This window comes from Myotis nattereri (genome assembly GCF_964212035.1).
Source record: "Myotis nattereri genome assembly, chromosome: 3".
Taxonomy (NCBI): Eukaryota; Metazoa; Chordata; class Mammalia; order Chiroptera; family Vespertilionidae; genus Myotis; species Myotis nattereri.
In genome coordinates, this window is record NC_138077.1 from 113788599 (window position 1) to 113801741 (window position 13143).

A 13143-nucleotide genomic window follows, 5' to 3' on the forward strand; every position below is an offset into this window, starting at 1 on the left:
CTCCCATGGCGTCTGGCTCTGCCACAGAGGCTGTGCCATCTTGAAGGGGAGAGCTGCTGTGACTGGGAGCCCAGCCTCACCACCACCCAGGGTTCCCTCAGACACCACCCGGGACCCTACAGCCACTCTGGCCAGGGGCCTGCTGCCTCAGCTGTGGATCCATGAACACCAAGACTCCAGCCTCCTCGGTCAAAGGCTCCTGTGAGTTTTGGAGTGTGCTCCCCTCCCACTGGCCAGACACTTTAGCCCCAGAGGCCACGACCACAGGCAAACAGGCAAGCCTTAAGCAGCAACCCCAGGCTCTGTGACCGTGCAAAAACAATCAAGCCTTACACAGCCTCCCCGGAATCCAAGCCTTATGCAGCAACCCCAGGCGCCCCATCCTCGTGTGAACAGCCAAGCCTTACGCAGCAACCCTGGATGCTACAACCACACTAGCCACTGCCAAGCCCAACATAGCAACCCCAGGTGCCACAACTGAGAGTGAGCAGCCAAGCCCTACACAGCAACCCCAGGTGCCTCACACAGCAACCCCAGATGCTAGCCACTGCCAAGCCTAACACAGCAACCCCAGACGCCCCAACCACATGAATCACCTCCAAGCCTGACACATCGACCCCACACCTGGTGAACATGCGACCCATCGCCAAGCTGCAGTCATAGGCCCAGTGCGACTAGACAACTAGATCCTTCGGTGAGAGCAAAAATGAGGAGTAAAGAAACAATGTCCAAAGGAGAGAAAAGGGGGAATCACCAGAAAAGGAACTAAATGAAATGCAGGCATGCAATTTGTCAAAAGAGAATTCAGAATAAGGGTTTACAGTTTGTAAACCAGATGGATGAAAATAGCAACAACTTATGTAAGGATGAAGAGGAGATAAAGAGTGATATAGCAACAATAAAAAACACTACGGAAAGTTTCAACAATAGACTAGAACAGCGGTTGCCAACTGGTGATCCACAGACCACTGGTGGTCCGTGAGGTCCAAAAGGTTGGTGACCACTGGTTTAAGGAAACCTTTGGAGCAGCAGTTGCCAACAGGTGGTCCATGAACCACTGGTGGTCCATGAAGTCTGAAAGGCTGGCAACAAGCAGAGGACTGAATTAGTGAATTAGAAGACAGGGCAGCAAAACACATTCAATCTGAACTACAATTAGAAAAATAAATTAAAAGGCAGGAGGAGAGCCTAAGGGAGCTTTGGGACAACATGAAATGAAGCAATGTACATGTAATAGGGGTTCCAGAATGACAACAAGAAGAGCAAAGGTTAGAAAACCTACTTGAAGAAATAATGTCAGAAAGCTTCTCTGATTTGGGAAAGAAAAAAGTCACACAAGCACAGAAAGTCCCAAACAAGATGAACCCAAAAAGACCCACACCAAGACACATCATAAATATGATGGCAAACATTCAAGACGAGAGAATCTTACAGGCTGCAAGAGAGAAAGACAGAGTTACCAACAAGGGATCTACCATTAGATTATCAAATGATTTCTCAACTGAAACACATCAGGCTAGAAAGGAATGGAATGAAGTATATAAAGAGATGCAGGGCAGGGGACTGAGTCCCAGAAGACTCTACCCAGTAAGGCTATCATTCAAAATTGAAGGGGAAATCAGGAGCTTCATAGAAAAAAATAACCCTAAGGGAGTTTATCACTAACAAACCAGCAATGCAAGAAATGCTAACGGGACTGTTGTAAAAAGAATAAATAAAAAGGGAAGAAGGAACACAGGCACAAAAAATAAAAATGGCTACAAACAAGTACCTGTCATTAATAACCTTGAACGTAAATGGACTGAATGCTCCAATCAAAAGACATTGAATGGATGAATGGATAAGAAAACATGACCCATGCATATGCTGTCTGCAGGAGACCCACCTCACAACAAGGGATGCACACAGACTGAGAGGGAAGGGACAGAAAAATATTTTTCAGGAAAATGGAAATTAAAAAAAAGCTGGGGAAGCAATTCTTATATCAGAAAAAATAGACCTCAAAGTGAAGGCCATAACAAGAGAGAAGTAAGGCCACTTCATAATACTAAAGGGATCAATACAACAAGAAGATATGACTCTGGTAAACATATATGCATCCAATACAGGGACACCCAAGAACATAAAAAAACTTCTGGAAGAAATCAAGGGAGAGATAGACAACAATACAAGTATAGTAGGGGACTTTAATACCCCACTGATATCACTGGATAATTCCTCTGAACAAAAAATCAGCAAAGAAACAGCAATCCTAAATGACTCACTAGATCAGATGGACTTAATTGACATCTTCAGAACATTTCACCCCAAAGCTATGGAATATACATTCTTATGAAGTCCACATGGGACATTTTCAAAGATAGACCACATATTGGGTCACAAGCAAAGTCTCACCAAATTCAAGAAGATTGAAATCATATCAACCATCTTCTCAGACCACAACTGTATAATATTAGAATATTATTTTACAACTACAATAAAAAGAATAAAAAAATTCAAACACCTGGAGGCTGAATAGCATGCTATTAAATAATGATTGGGTTACCAAAGAGATCAAAGAAGAAATTAAAAACATCCTGAAAATGAAAACACAACAACCAAAATCTATGGGACACAGTGAACGCAGTCCTGAGAGGGAAGTTCCTAGCTCTACAGGCCTACCACAAAAAACAAAAACAAAAAAACAAACAAACAAAAAAAACAAACAAAAAAGAAAAATAGTAATAAATTATCTAACCCTACAACTTAAAGAATTAGAAAGAGAGCAATAAGAAAAGCCCAGAATAAGCAGAAGGAAGGATATAATAAAGAGCAGAGCAGAAATAAACGACATAGAGATAAAAAAAAAAAAAACCCAAAAACAACGAAACAAACAAAAGATCAATGAAACCAAGAGCTGGTTCTTTGAAAGGATAAACAAGATTTATGAACCTCTAGCCAGGCTCACCAAGAAACAAGAGAGAGGACCCAAATAAACAAAATCAGAAATGAAAGAGGTGAAGTAACACCCAACCACACAGACATACAAGGGATTGTAAAAACAAATACTGTGAATAACTCTACTCCGGGGGGGCAACTTTTTTGTGAGTGCGTGCCAAAACCAGAAAAATCTCTGACTCAAAATTCTTCTGCATGCCAACCCTAATTTTTTGAGAACATGTTACGCCTACTTGATATCTCTTAAGGTGTTCGTATGTGAAGAACCTTGAAGAAATAATAAAATTCATTCAAGTGACAAAAACATAGTATATGATGATGAAAAATACATTTATTTTTTAATGTATACATGTACACTGATAGTTCGACAGAAAACTTTATGACTCCGTTTGATATTACCAGTGGGACTTTTGCTGCTGCATCACTGATGACAGAGATTTTACATCAGGTTTATATTTCGTGACCTTCAGAGATATGCATGAGCTACTACTTTCACCCGTCAGGCTACTCCTATTATGAGACTTAACAAAATTCATCACTGAGAACAAAGATTCACAAGCGTATGTGGATGAAAACATGGAGAGTAATGCTGTTGTAAAGTTTTTTAAACAGAAAAAAATTTCTGGAATGGCATTCCAAGTCCTCAATAGTTCGTTTTCGACACTTCTCTCCGGTACTCCTGTCTCTAATCACTTTCTTTCAATGTTTTCCAAGTCAACTCTAAGGTCAATAAATTTCTGCTTCCAAACTGAGCTACTCTGAAATTCAATCAACTGCATTTCAAAGTCAACCATGTCTATCCATGAAAACATTTGTAAGTTTAGTTCCTCCAGTTTCATGCTGCCTGGAAACCTCATGAATTTTGCTGTCTCTTCCAGTTCTCTGAATTTCACAAATCTTGAGAAGAACTGCTCAGTAGTTGACTCAATGATGTTTAAAAACAGCTTTTGAAGGCTTTGACAGTCTGTTATTGTCATTTGGGAAATATCTAAATCTCTCACCATCTACATCCCTCTTAAAGACTTCCAGTTTCTTTTCAAAAGCCTTTATGTAACCAAACATAACATCAAGTGTCTTGCCAGTTCCTTGTAATTTAACATTTAAGTAATTCAAATGTTCACAAAAATCTGCAAAGAACATCAGTTTAGAAACCCACGTGGCGTCAGACAATTCTTGGTAAGAAACATGTTGGTTATTCAAGAAGAGCATTATCTTGCTTAACCATTCAACGAATTGTTTCAGAACCAAACCTTGGCTAAGCCATCGAACATTGTTGTTCATTTTCAGTCCTTTATACACAGATTCTACCTCATTCAGTAAAACTTGAAATTGTCTTTTATTTAAAGCCTGAGCAGAAATGTAATTAACAACTTTGGTAACTGTTTGCATCACTTCCTGCAGTTCCTTCAGGCCAGCTTTTGCACATAAAGCCTCCTCATGTATGATGCAATGAACACCTATCGGTGTATGACCAATTTCTTTCGCAAACAGATTTACAAAACCTGCCTTCTCACCAGTCATGCAAGGAGCACCATCAGTGGTGACAGACACTACTTTTGAAATTTCAATTTGTCGAGAAGAGAATTCGTTCATAACTGCTTTACATATTTCAGCCCCGGTAGTATGCTCAGGTAGAGTTAGAAGGGCAACCATCTCTTCACATATTTCATCATCTTTACAAAGTTGAGAAAAAATGGCCAGCCTAGATGATGATGTAATGGCTGTACTTTCATAAATAAACATAGAAAAAAAATGACATGGAGACAAATCTTTTGTTAATTGTTCAGCAGTATTACTTGCCAACTTAAGTATCTTATCCTTAACTGCTTTCCTGCTCACGGACAAATCTTTAATGCGCTGAATAATCTTTTCTTTTTCTGAGAGGGTTTCACGTACCAGCAAAAGTTACTGGTGTGCCATGTTTGGCATGCATGCCAGGGGTTTCCCACCCCTGCTCTACTCCAACAAACTGGACAACCTTGACAAAATGAACATATTCCTAGAAAAATACAAGCTTCAAAAACTCAATCAGGAAGAATCAAAAAACCTGAATAGGCCGATAACTACTGATGGAATTGAAACAGTAATAAAAAAAATTTCCAGAAAACAAAAGCCCTGGACTGCATGGCATCACAGGGGAGTTTTATCAAACATTCAAAGTAGAACTAAAACCTATCCTTCTCAGACTATTCTAAAAAATTCAAGAGGAAAGCATACTTCTAAGCTCTTTCTATGAAGCCAGCATTACCCTAATCCCAAAACCAGATAAAGACACTACAAAGAAAGAGAATTACAAGCCAATATCCCTGATGAAGTGGGATTTATTCCAGGGATGCAAGGACGGTACAATATCCACAAATCAATAAGTGTGATACATCACATAAACAAATTAAGAGACAAAAATTACATAATCATATCAATTGATGCAGAAAAGGCATTTGACAAAATCCAACACCCTTTCAGATAAAAACTCTCAGCAAAGTGGGAATAGAGGGACCATACCTCAACATAATAAAAGCCTTATATGACAAACCTACAGCCAACATCATACTCAATGGGCAAAAACTAAAACCATTTCCCCTAAGAGCAGGAACAAGGACAGGGATGCTCACTTTCACCACTCCTATTCGACATAGTACTGAAAGTGCCACCCATAGTGATCAGACAAGAAGAAATAAAAGGCATCCAAATTGAAAAAGAAGAAGTAAAATTGTCCTTATTTGCAGATGACATGATATTATACATAAAAAAACCCTAAAGACTCCATCAAAAAACTATTAGACTTAATAAATGAATTTGGCAATGTAGCAGGATACAAAATTAACGCCAAGAAATCTATGGCATTTCTATACACCAATAGTGAACTTACAGAAAGAGAGACTAAAAAAACAATCCCAGTTACCATCGCACCAAAAAAATTAAGAAACCAGGAATAAACTTAACCGAGGAGGTAAAGGATCTGTACTCAGAAAATTACAGGATGCTGAAAAAAGAAATAGAGGAAGACATAGGTAGAATCAACATCATTAAAATATTCATACTACCCAAAGCAATCTATAGATTCAGTGCACTCCCCATTAAAATACCCATAGCATATTTCAAAGACCTAGAACAAACTCTCCAAAAATTCATTTGGAATAAAAAAAGACCCCGAATAGCTGCAGAAATCTTGAAAGAAAAGAACAAAGTTGAAGGGATCACAACACCAGATATCAAGCTATACTACAAAGCCACTGTTCTCAGTACTGCCTGGTACTGGCACAAGAACAGATATATAGACCAATGGAACAAAACAGAGAACCCAGAAATTGACCCAAGCCATTATGCCCAATTAACATTTGACAAAGGAGGCAAGAGCATACAATGGAGTCAAGCCAGTCTCTTCAATAAAGGTGTTGGGAAAATTGGACAGATACATGCAAAAAAATGAAACTAGATCACCAACTCACACCATACACAAAAATAAACTCAAAATGGATAAAGGACTTAAACATAAGATGGGAAACCATAAAAATCTTAGAATAAGCTATAAGCAGCAAAACAGCAGACATTTGTTGTAGCAATATCTTTACTGATACAGCTCCTAGAGCAATGGAAACTAAGGAGAAAATAAACAAATGGGACTACATCAAAATAAAAAGGTTTTACACAGCAAAAGAAACCATCAACAAAACAACAAGAAAGCCCAATGCATGGGAGAACATATTTGCCAATGTTATTTCCAATAAGGGTTAAATCTCCAAAATTTATAGGGAACGCATACATCATAACAAAAGGAAGATCCAATCAAAAAATGGGCCAAGGACCTAAATAGACACTTTTTGAAAGAGAATATACAGAAGGCCAAGAGATAGATGAAAACATGCTCAAAGTCACTAATCATCTAAGAGATGCAAATCAAAACAACAATGAGGTACTATCTCACACCTGTCAGAATGAGTATCATCAACAAATCAACAAATGTTAAGTGCTGGCGAGGATGTGGAGAAAAAGGAACCCTCTTTCACTGCTGGTGGGAATGCAGACTGGTGCAGCCACTGTGGAAAACTGTATGGCATTTCCTCAAAAAATTAAAAATGGAACTTCCATTTGACCCAGTAATACCACTTCTAGGACTATATCCCAAGAAAACAGAAACACCAATCAGAAAGGATGTATGCACCCCTATGTTCATAGCAGCACAATTTATAATAGCTAAGATTTGGAAACGCCTAACAGCCCATCAGCAGATGAGTGGATTAGAAAACTGTGGTACATATACACAATGGAATACTACACTGCTGTAAAAAAACAAAAAAGTAATTCTTACCATTTGCAATAGCATGGATGAAACTGGAGAGCATTATGCTAAGTGAAATAAACCAGTGAGAGAAGGATAAATATCACATGATCTAACTCATTTGTGAAATATAATGAATAATATAAACTGATGAATAAAAATAGAACCGGAGTCATAGAAGCATTGAACAGAATTTCCAACCTATGAGGGAAGGCAGAGGGTGAGGGGGTAAGAGATCAACCAAAGAACTTGTATGCATGCATATGAGCATAATCAATGCACACAGACAGTAGGGGTGTGAGGGCATGTGCTGGGGTGGGAGCAGCCAGGGAGAAGTCAATGAGGGAAAAAGGAGACTTATGTAATACTTTAAATAATAAGAAATTAATCATAAAAAATAAAATAAAAACATATCCAGTACTCATGAGTAGGTTTTCCTTCTTTTCAAGTAAAAACACAGAAAACTGACTGGAGGAAATATTCCAGAATGTTAATAATAATGGCTAAGTATGGGTGATAAGACTATTTGTGATGGTAAGTTTTCTGTAGTTTTATAAACTTAAAAAAACCTCACACTTGTTTTCTACCAAGAACTATGCTGGGACTATAGTACATGCAACAAAGATAAGACATGCCCTTTGAGAGTTTCCAAAGGAGTAGGCAGAAACAGTCTGCAAAGAGTCAAGGAATAGACAAGGCTGAACTACAACATTAATGTCATTCAAGTACAAATGTGATATATCCTTCTTCTACATTTATTCATGTTCCTGTCCCCATCAACAGTCAATACTCCCTTGTTGAGAAGTGAAAAGAGAAACCCTGTGAACATTGTAAAATACATCAGAGGAAGAACTAAAAAGTGTCCTGGTAAAGGTTACTATTAAGGTAATAGAATAAAAAGACATCAGAAAATTAAGAAATTACATTTGAAAGAAAATTCTAGAAAACATATAGCACTTAATTTTCTATGTGATATAAATTCTTCAAGACCTATGTAGCTACTGATTAACTAGTTCCAAAAGACAAGGGATTTGCTGATTGTAATTTTCTTTGAACTCTAATCAATGGATACTGTAAGAACAGAGCTCCCTCATCCCAATGCTCAGCTTACCAAAGAAGGATGCCATCTGCAAGTGATTTGAAAAGACTGCCATCACTGGGATTCATGGGTAGGAGATGCTTACAGTCAGGGTCATCCTCCAGGGCCTTGTTTATCCAGTTAACAAATGCCACTTTTTCTTCCTCTGAAAACAGAAAATCTCAGTAGCAAAGCTCATTTCACAAAATTCATTCCACTATTAAAACATTTCTGTTCAAAGATTATAAATTCCAATTATTAGAACTCTACTAAAACACTAAAAGCTTTAAGAAAAGGAGAAGGGGGAATTCATTCCAGTTTTTCATCTGCTATATTAGGGAGGAGTACGATATATAAATTAAATGAGCACAATAAACATTCAGTTTTATTCTGTAATCTTTCCAAATATATATTGCTTCAAAGAGTGTATGGATCAGAAGCCAACCATCAAAGGTCAGATACACACACCCATGCACACATACACACACACACCAGGGGAAAAGTACAAGAAATAAATATCACATCAATATGGTCCACCTGCCATCATCCCTGAAAAATTTAGAGTTGTTATTTGGGGCTTACAACAGAAATACTGAATTTAATCAAGAATTATTCAAATGAATAAAATAGGTCAATTTTTGTGAAATTTCTGTAAGAAAACTGATACAAATCTAGATACCAATACTACTCCCAGCCACTTTCATTGTCATCTACTTAACACATGGCTTCTAGCATGAATAACTTGATCTTTAAACAGAATGTTGTGTTGATGCAATGGGAAAAATAGGAAGGAACTTAAGAAAAATGTCCTGTTGCTTTATTGTTATTATGTAAATACAAAAATCATTTAACAATATAGACCCTAAAAGGAAATAATTCCTGTTTCCATCACTGGATAACATATAGTAAGCTGAACTTCCCGATTTTTGCCCCAGTTCCTAGAATTAGGCAGTTTTCCTAATTTTGGCAGGTAACCCCCAAATTTAATCCAACACACACACGCACACATACAGGGATGGGAGGCATGGGCAGAGAGAATAAAAAAGACCCAAACATTTACTAGTACTTCTCTTTTGCACATATCAAAATCTGCCTTCTTATCTCCTTGCCTCACCATACCTCCCCAGGGTCTTAGAGTCTAGGGCACAGGTGAGGAACGTCCAGCCTATGGGCCATATAAGGCCCACGAAATTATTTGGTCTGACCCTGCCAAGGCATTAGGCGTGAGTTAATTAAATGTTTGACCAAATATAGCAGGCTAATTTTTAAATTGATAATTTTGTATGGCCCACAAATGATGTTATAAATTCCCAAATGGTCCTTGGCAGAAAAAAGGTTCCCTAGTCCTAGGTATTTAAAGAACACTAAGATATTATCTATACTAATAAAAGGGTAATATGCTAATTAGGCCAGATGTCCTTCCCGACGACTTGTGGATGAAGCTGGGGCTGCGAGAGACGCCCGAGTCCCAGGTGCAGGAAGGAAGCCTGGGTCCTGGATGCCAGAGGGAGGCTGGTGCTGGCAGCTGGGGGAAAGAAGGCCTACTCTTGCATGAATTTTGTGCATCGGACCTCTAGTAGATAATGATAAGATAAAACAGATATACAAGGAAATGCATCATAAGGGAAATAAACACATCACAAGAAAGATATAAGCAATGTTTTAGAGAATTTTAAAAAAGAAATGATCACTTCTGGTTGGGATGAATCAAGTAAATGTTTTATGGAAAAGGTACTATTTCAAAGATCTTTAATATGTGAAGATAGGCAGGGAAAGGGAGAATGTTTCAGATACAGGAACCAGAAATGAGAAACAGTTTCATACCACAACAATGACTATAATAACAAAAATGGACAAGTGTGGGAGAAAAGTGAAGACACTGGAACTCCCATACAGGCTTATGGGAATGTAAAATGCTGCAGATACTTTGGAAAACAGGTTGGCAGGAGTTTTTTTTGTTTTGTTTTGTGGTTTTATTTTTGTAATGCTAAACAGAGTTACCACATGGCCTGGCAATTCTACCCTCAGATGTATATCTAAGAGAATTCAAGCACATGTCTACAGAAAAGTGGAGACATAAACATTCATATGGCATCATCATAAAAGCCAAAAAGTAGAAACAACCCAAATGTCTGTCAACTAATGAATGAATAAACAACATTCTCCACAGAATAGCAACAAAAAGGAATGAAGTACAATAAATGCTACAACAATAGAAATGAAGTACAATATGAATGATCTTTGCAAATATTATGCCAATGAAGAAGCCTGTCAAGTGAGAGGATACTACTGTATGATTCCATTTATATGAAATTTCCACAATAGGCAAGTCTATAGAAATAGAAAGTTGATTCATGGCTGCCAGAGGCTGGGCAAGGAGAAATGGGGAGTGACTGCTAAAGAGCATGGAATTTCTCCTTGGAATAATTAAAGGATTATAGATTAGACAGTGAAGATCACTAAACAATTCTGAATATACTAAAATCTACTGAAATGTATACTTAAAAAGGGCAAATTTTATGCTATCTCAATTATATCTCAATGCAGCTGTTCTTTTTTTAAAAAAGCCATTAAACATTCTTTATCTTGTTCTAGATAATGGTTACATGGGTGTACTCATATGTAAAAAATGTCAAATCATATACTTAAGTAAATAACTTTATGTTCTTTACTATGTGTATCTTATCTACACTAACAAAAGACAAAGATACTAATTGACCATACCTTCGCTATGCCCTAAGCCACGCCCACCAGCCAATCAGAGCGACTATATGCAAATTAACCCAACCAAGATGGCGGCCAGCAGCCACGAGGCTGGAGCAAGCAGGAGGCTTGGTTGCCTGGGCGATGGAGGAAGCCAAGCTTCCTGCCTGCCCTGAGCCAGCTGTGGCCTCCGCTTATGGCAACAAAGTTTCAATTATAGAGGACAAATAAATCCCAGATACCTGCTTCCAGCCAGCCTCCACTGGGAGCTTGGGTGGCTGGGGGCCGTGGCCAGCATCCAAATAACCATCAGCCCCTCACCCAGGATGACCACACCATCATGGGGTGACAGTCCCCGCTGGGGGGCTTGGCCAGCCTGCAAACAGCCATCAGCCCCTCACCCAGGCTGGCCACACCCTCATGGGGTGAGGGTCACCACTGGGGGGCTTAGCCAGCCTGAAAATGGCCCCGAGCCCCTCACCCAGACTGGCAAGGCACCCTAGCAGGACCCCCCACCCAGAAGGGGCTGTGGCCAGCCTGCAAAGAGCCATCAGCCCCTCTCCCAGGCTGGCCAGGTACCCCAGCGAGGACCCCCCACCCTGAAGGAACTGTGGCCAGCCTGCAAACAGCCATCAGCCCCTCACCCAGGCTGGCCACACCCTCATGGGGTGAGGGTTCCCACTGGGGGGCTTAGCCAGCCTGAAAACGGCCCTCAGCCCCTCAATCAGGATGGCCAGGCACCCCAGGTGGGACCCCCACCCTGAAGGGGCTGTGGCCAGCCTGCAAACAGCCATCAGCCATGCACTCAGGCTGGCCACACTCTCATTGGTTGAGGGTCCCCGCTAGGAGCCTTGGCCAGCCTGCAAACTGCCATCAGCCACTCACCCAGACTGGCCAGACACCCCAGCAGGACCCCCCCCCCTCCCGGCCCCGACCCTGAAGGGGGTGTGGCCAGCCTGAAAACAGCCCTCAGCCCCTCCCACAGGCTGGCCAGGCACCCCAGTGGGGACCCCCACACTGAAGGGGCTGTGGCCAGCCTGAAAACAGCCATCAGCACCTCACCCAGGCTGGCCAGGCACCCCCAGGGGAACCCCTACCCTGAAGGGGCCATGGCCAGCCTGCAAACAGCCATCAGCCCCTCATCCAGGCTGGCCAGGCACCCCAGGGCAGACCCCCACCCTGAAGGGGTTGTGGCCAGCCTGCAAACAGCCATCAGCCCTTCACCCAGGCTGGCCAGGCACTTCTATATAATAACAGGGTAATATGCAAATTGACCCTAACAGCAGAACGACTGGGAATGACTGGTCACTATTACACACACTGACCACCAGGGGGCAGATGCTCAATGCAGGAACTGACCTTTGGTGGTCAATGCGCTCCAACAGGGGGAGCTCTGCTCAGCCACAAGGCAGGCTGATGGCTGCCAGTACAGCGGTGGTGGTGGGAGCCTCTCCCGCCTCCTCAGCAGTGCTAAGGATGTCCGACTTCAGCTTAGGCCTGCTCCCCACTGGCAAGTGGACATCCCCTGAGGGCTCCCAGGCTGCCAGAGGGATGTCTGACTGCCAGCTTAGGCCCAGTCCCCCAGGGAGTGGGCCTAAGCCAGCAGGTAGTCATTCCCCGAGGGGTCCCAGACTGCGAGAGGGCACAGGCTGGGCTGAGGGACCCCCCCTGAGTGCACAAATTTTTGTGCACTGGGCCTCTAGTACCTTAATAAAAAAACTAATAAAAGGTACAGTGATAGAAATCAGAAAAGTGGTTACCTCTAGGGAGGACTAGTTACTGTTAGACATGAGGGGACTACTCAGGAGATAGAAGTGTTCTATCTTGATCTGGCAGACAGCTACATGGATTTTGCTACAGGATATATACACATATATACACACATACATATACATATACATATACATACACTACATGTAAATATTCATTTAAAGATTTCAGCACTTTTCTAAATGTACATATTACCTCAATTAAAAGTTTTTTTTAAAAAAGGAAGAAGTCTTTTTCTTAGAATGGACAGACAGAAATAGAGTAAAAAAGTATATACCTTTTAAAAAATGGAGATAACAATTATAGACCACTGCCTTCACCACTACACTACCCCACTGGGAAAAGATTAGGAAAAAAATACAACTGGTGGGAGAAG

The 13143-nt window shown here is 40.8% G+C and overlaps 1 protein-coding gene across 4 annotated transcripts in view; it reads right to left on the bottom strand.

The window, feature by feature from the left end:
* Nucleotides 1-13143, bottom strand: part of PLS1 (plastin 1) — a 155229-nt gene that overhangs the window by 65452 nt on the left and 76634 nt on the right. For all 4 annotated transcript variants that reach the window (XM_081086150.1, XM_081086153.1, XM_081086151.1 and 1 more), the window contains one exon: nucleotides 8328-8460. In XM_081086150.1, the coding sequence (XP_080942276.1) occupies nucleotides 8328-8460 (133 nt within the window). The remainder of the gene's footprint in view (nucleotides 1-8327; nucleotides 8461-13143) is intronic.